Below are 6,858 nucleotides of genomic sequence, written 5' to 3' on the forward strand. Positions count from 1 at the left end.
CTCAAATGAAACATGTTTTTATGAATGTTGAAATCTCATATGGGAAACTTGCTAGCACTGAAAGATTAAATAGCACTACAATGTTCTTGTTTTTACTGTTCAGCAAGACCATTAAGTTATTTATGTTATGGATGGACATTTGGGGAATGTAGGAGGTGGTAGGAGAAAGAGTTCTACAGTCCAAGAAGCTCCAGACAGTTCTCAGTAGAATGTATAGGACCAGTATCTCCCACAGCAACATGGGGGGCAGCAACCTTATCCATACATGCCATAGCCATAGCTTATGCCACACAATAGCAGTCATAATAGCTCATGGTTTTGAGAGTGGAAGGGTTCAGTTGAGCAGATTGCGATTTCCTCTTTGTGAATGTCACCTGTGGCTACCTGTGGCTTTTCAACAATTTACATTTTGGGAAGGGCAAGCCACAGGAAGGTGTTAGCTTCATGCTTGACATTAATTCATATTTTTAACTTTTAGGATGCACAGTTTAATAGGGACACAGACGCTTTTCATAGTTAAGAATCCTTTTGGCATTATGTCAGGATCCCAGCAACCCAAGCAGATATCTTTAACAAGAATAATTGTGATATGTGAATGCCAGTCATGAAACACTATGCTTTTGTTAGTTAAATGTCTATGACAAGTCTCACTGGAGGCAATTGTCCTTGAGCTTTGTGCTTTATTTTGTTATAAGCTTTTCATTTCACAGCAGTATGAGCATTTAGGATTTATTAGTGTCTCTGTACAGAGTTCATGACCAGAGACATTAGTGTAGCTACAAAGTTAACAAAATACCTATTCGTCATTAGTATGTAAATAATTGTGTCCTCTAGATAAGTGCTGGCCATGAATATTTAAGTAGAATGTCTGTAAGTCCCTTTGTTATTTTACTGCCATCTCTTCTTTCACCTTGAAATTTGTTAGGCAGTGTCTTGCTAGTTGGTATCTAGGTGGCTTTATTACTGAACTATGGAATTTTCCATGAACTTATTTGTTAATAAACCTTTAAAACTGTATGTTTCCTCCCTTGAGTGAGTGAATAACTTTGTAATATAAAGTCCACATTGTTGTCAGTTCTCTGTTCAAGACTGAGATTGATCATGTCTCAATTCCAATGCAAATACAGATAAGATATTTCCCCAGATCTCACTGCATACTCCTGGGCAGTAACATGTTAATTACAGAGAACAAGGGTCAATCTATGACCCAGCACTAGAGTTGAAAGACTGTCATTTCTGGGAGCTGCTGATACATATTACAGATGTGAGCTTCCTATTACATGAGGTCTGGTGTCTCCTAAGTAATATTATTTTCCATGTTCTTCTTTCAGTGGATATATTTTCTTTTCAGGATGGATATAAAAGTATATAAGTTGTGTTATACATTAACAATGAATAACCTAAATTTAGTGAATTTAATAAACAAGAAATTTAATGAGAGGAGTAAAAAGTACAAAATAGTTCTGAAAGACATTCAATCTTTTGCTTGCATATGGCAAAAATTAATATTGGTAAACTGGTAGGGGTCCTCAGATAATCTGCAGTTTCAATATAGTCTATTACATAATCTTAGTTGATATCACAGGAATGTTGAGCATGACTTCAAGATTTTTTTTGAGGATTTAAGAGAAACAACGGGCAACAAGTAAGGCAATGGTCAAAAGTAATAAAGTCAGAGGCTTTGCAACTCTCTACTATAAAACAGTACAAACTACAAGGGTTGGGGTCTTGCAAGTTTAGAATTAGAATAACACACATACTACTCTCTTTTAATCCTGTGTGTGTGTGTGTGTGTGTGTGTGTGTGTGCGTGTAATGTTGGAAGTCCAGTAATTTATGATTAATTGATTTTCATGAAGAAAATATGGTGGAAAAAGAATATACTATTCTAAACATATAGTATTGTTACATTTGGATATTTTAATAGAAAACAGTCATTAATATTATTTTTTAGATTTATGTCTTTGATTCCTCTTTGAGTTAAATCCTTGTTAGGATAGAAAAAATATTCCCATTCATGAGTTTTGTAAGTGAATATCCAATTTTAGTAATGCTATGAATATTATAAATTCAGTTATGAAATGTTCCATACCTAAGTTTCATAGACCCAGGTATTAGAATCATTCTGCGTTGTGAAAACACAGTAGTAATCTGGTGTGTTTGAAGAGCCTCAGTACTGTATTCTCCATTGGCAGTTATCCATTTCTCTCTCCTTCTCTTTTCTCCCGTGTGTATCTACTGACAGGTAGCTGCAGCTCCCAATTATCTGCTAGGAACATCTGTGGTGGATTCTACAGTGACAGGTTTCAGAGAAAGATTCAGAGCTAGAAGGGTGGCAGGTGCTGTATTATTTCATTTGTATTAACAAAAATTACATGGCCTTTGACACATGTTCTTTTTAAAATATATTATGAAAATCACTTTGTTTGTGTATCTCTAACAGCTTTGGCTTCCTGTGGAAGTGATAATGTGGCTCCCAAAGCTTCCTTAGTCAAATAAAACAGCAGTGGATCTGATAAATCAAATAAGCACCCCCACGGTTGAACATACATTTATTTATCTGGATTTAGCCACCATCTTCTAAAAATAGACAAAATAATCTCTTTTCTTAACCAAATTTTGCAGAACTCTGTTAACAATGTATTCATATGTGTGAGGAATCATTGAAACTCTTCTGCACAGAAAAACGAGTGGCAGTCCGAAGACAACCTGTATGAAGCAACAAAATAAATGTTGGACGGGAGAGTGATACCCCAACTGATCATAGAAGATAAATGCCCATGACTTGCAGAAGCCTATATGTACAAATCACAACAAGCAGTTTCATTATATTAAATTTTAATTTCTTATCTTAAAAGATCTGCCTCTTTCATACCAGTTTAAAGAAGAGATATCCCAAAGAATAGGTCTATATTTAATGAAAGTATTTTTTATTTTAAAATGTGGTAATGACAATGTTCTCCCCTCTTAAAAAGGGTTAAAAGGAGTTAACTATCTTGATGATTTGTATCACACAATAAAATCAGGCCACTCAAATACATATCGAATAGAATGTTGAAAATAGAACAAGAATTTTATTTCTTTAGAATAAATGTTAATTATTTATCTTTTGAGAATTCTGTAAGCGGACACTATATTTACATCAGTCCCACCTCCTCTTTTCCCCACCCACACTCTGATTTCTCCCACGCCCACTTGCATCTTAAAGCCCCATGATTTGACTTGAAATCCTGACATAGCACAATTATCTCAGCTATGTAGCCTTGTCTGTCCAGTAAATCCTGGAACTCGTGATGTTTTCTGAAGCACAGTGCAGAAATGTGTGCAGCTGCAATGCCTGTGGTTTTCCCCTCAACAACCCAGCTGTATAAAAGGCCCTTGGCAGATGGTGACAGCCAGACTCAAAAAACCTACCGCTTATCATTCTCTGAACAGACCACTCACTCCTGACACCATGTGTTACTATGGCGGATACTATGGAGGCCTGGGCTATGGCTATGGTGGCCTAGGCTATGGCTATGGCTGTGGCTATGGCTGTGGTTATGGTGGCTATGGTGGCTATGGTGGCTATGGTTATGGCTGCTGCCGCCCACTGTGCTATAGAAGGTACTGGTCCTATGGTTTCTACTGAGGAGATTCTGTAGCTGCTCACTCCAACTTTCTGCACATCAGAAATTTTTAGAAGTTGTCATAAATTCCATCCTTATACTAAACTTTCTGAGGAAAAATAACAAAATCCAGCATGCTCATCATTCCTCATCTGTATATTGACAGCATGACAGCTTGCAGAGAAATTCTTCGTTGTATTCATAATGCCTTTGAAAAATGAGACCCAGTTAGATTCTTACCTATTGTATTAAAATAATTTCCCTTTAAATAAACCATTTCACTGAAAATATTGTTTCCTTTGGTTTTGTTTATTAGTCTCCATCAATACGGGATGGGTGTCTGTGCAGTCCTGTCCACTCGGTCACGTGTGTGTGTGTGTGTGTGTGTGTGTGTGTGTGTGTGTGTGTGTTTTGTTGTTAAATAGGAAGAACATGGGGAAACAGAGACAGAAATATTTCCTTTGAACATTCATCTATTATTGAGAGACATTTGGGTTGTTCTCATATCTTTGCAATTGCGAGTAATGTCACAATGAATTTGGTAGTGCAGATATTTTTCTAAGGTCACAACCTTTTGTCTTCTAGTTAAAATTTCACAAGTATCACAAGTTAGTTTCATGAATATTTGAGGAAGAGTCTACATAGTATTTCCTACAATGGCTGTCAACACACCATTCTCACAGAAGAGAGGGCTGGTTGGCTTTCCTTCACATGTTTTCTAATACCCATATGCTTTCAAAGAGCCGTTTTATTAACAGCTGTTGGCTAAATTCTTATTGTGACTTTGATTTGTAATTCTGAGATATTAGTGAAATGGAACCTTATTTTGCCCTTTTGTCATCTGAGATTTCCAATCTCTGATCTTGTTAGCATCAGCTTACTATTGTCCTCCTCCTTAGCTAGAGATATTACCTTGTTTTGGTTATTAATCACCTATTTCTTGTATATATTGGTTTTCTTTTCAGTTTTCATAACCAAATTGATTCTAAGAGTAAACATTACTTCTTTGAGAATTTCATAAACTGTGTTTTGGTCATAATTACCTTTCTCTGTAATTCTCTTCCAGATCTACTCTCCTTTTTCCTCCTGTCCATACTACTTTGAGTCACTTTTTTGTTGAGCTAGCATTTTGAAAAATGCTTTCTTTTCTTTTTTTGAGATAATAATATAATTATATTAAACATACCTGCTTGATTTGTGCTACCTATATACTCTGGGATGTGTGGTCATCCATGGGAGCATGGTTGACCTCCCTAGGGCCACACGCCTAAAGAAACCATCTTCTAGCAGCTATCAATTTCCAACAGCTCCTTAGCTAATAGTGAGACCTTGTGTATACCTCCTTTCTCCATGTTGGGATTTTGTCTGGTTTGAGATTGCACAGATCTTGTGCGTTTGTCACAACTGCTGTGAGTTCACATGTGCACGCTTCTTACTGTGTCTGGAAAGCAATGTGTGCTTGTATTCATCCATTACCTCTTGCTTTTACAATCTTCTCCTCCCCCTTCTGTAAACAATGATACCAGATCTTTGTGAGGATGGGGTATGATATTGATGCCCCATTGATGGCTGAGTATTCTGCAGTCTCTTATACTCTGCTTATTGACCAGTCATGGGTCTTTGCAAGAATCAACATCTACTGCAAAAATAAACTTCTTTGAAGAAGATTTAGAGGTGCACCAGTCAAGGTCATAGTGGCAAGACATTGTTAGTCTTTAATATTGTGTTCATTTAGCAGCATAGCAATAGCAGGTTTCCTCTAGGTCCAAACACATGTCCAGCCATAGGTTCTTGGCCTGAGAATGGTACCAACTATGAATTTCTTATTATAAAGAGTGCCGTACATCCACTTAACTGGTCCCTGATTCCCATGCTGTTCCTACTATTGAACAAGTGGGTGTGTCTTGCCAGGCCAGGGTTTACAGCTACATAAGACGCATTGCTACTTTCCCCCTTATGTAGCATACATAGAATTTTCCACAACTTTGGAAACTAGCTAGTAGGGCTAACACTTCCATGTAATTACCTGACTGATCTTTCCATGTTCTATGACTCACAAATTTGCTGTCTTCAGCAATCAGACCTTACTATCAAGTCTTAGAAGCTAAACAAGAGGATTGGCAAAAGTCTGTCATTTTGGGGGTGTCTATGGGATCTTTATAGCTAACAATTACAGAAAGGCTAACCCATTGTTGATACAGGGCCTCTTATTTCTTAGTCTGTAGTGTTTTACCTTTAGTTCCTCCTCCTTGATGCCCTCCTGCCCCCATTCCCAATCTACTTTTCTGCCTTACACTTTTATATTAATCCATTCCACTTTACTCTCTTCAAAGCCCTGCCCCATACATGTCCTCTTAGTAATTTCCTGACCTCTACAGATCCAGAACAATAAGAATGGCCTGGTGTTGGCATAACAGTAGACACATTGATAATGGAACCTGATAGAGAAGAAAGTATGCAAAGCACTAGAACTCATTGACACAGGGAAAGACTTTCAGACTAGAAATCCAAGAAGCACAGTTGTTAAAACCAACAACCGACAAATGGGAACTCACAAAACTAAAGCTTCTGTACAGCAAAAGACATCATTATTTAAATGAAGAAGCATCCCATATAATGGAAAAATCTTTAATGGCTATACTTCCAATAGATGCCTAGTATCTAAAATAGACAAAGACCTCAAAAAAACCTGAACATCAAGAAAACAAACTACTCAATTATAAAATAGAATGTGGAACTAAACAAACATATCCCAAATGATGAACTATAAATGCATGAGAAACATTTTAAAACTGTTCAGCATCATTAACCATTCAGAGAAATGCAAACGAATATTATCTTGAAATTTCTCCTTACTCCAGTTAGAATGGCTAAGATGGAAAACACAATTGACTGCAAATGCTGATGTGGAGTTAGAGAAAGAAAACACTGATTTGTTGCTCATGGGAGTGCAAACTGGCTCAGCCACTATAGGAATCAATATGGAGGTTCCTCAAAGTCTAGAAAGAGATCTGCTACATGATCCAGGTATACTAGGCTTGGCTGTATGCAAAGGAATCTACATCTTACTACAAAATTACCTGCTTATTCATATATTCATATTCATTGCTGCCCTATTCACATACATCCAAGAAATGGGAGCAGCCTAGATGTCCATCTACAGATGAATGCATAATGCAACACGTTATATTTACTCAATGTGATATTATTTAGTTGTTAAGAAAATGTAATTATGTGATTTTCAGATAAAT

General features: G+C 36.8%; 1 protein-coding gene across 1 annotated transcript; it reads left to right on the forward strand.

Moving 5' to 3' along the window:
• The first annotated feature begins 3,414 nt into the window (after positions 1-3,414).
• On the forward strand, positions 3,415-3,895 carry LOC114698383 (keratin-associated protein 20-2-like). The gene has a single exon (XM_028877039.2). The coding sequence runs from the start codon at positions 3,454-3,456 to the stop codon at positions 3,628-3,630; it is 177 nt and encodes a 58-aa protein (XP_028732872.1). The 5' UTR covers positions 3,415-3,453; the 3' UTR covers positions 3,631-3,895.
• Positions 3,896-6,858: the final 2,963 nt, after the last annotated feature.

Source organism: Peromyscus leucopus, chromosome 12 (assembly GCF_004664715.2).
Source record: "Peromyscus leucopus breed LL Stock chromosome 12, UCI_PerLeu_2.1, whole genome shotgun sequence".
NCBI classification, from domain to species: Eukaryota; Metazoa; Chordata; class Mammalia; order Rodentia; family Cricetidae; genus Peromyscus; species Peromyscus leucopus.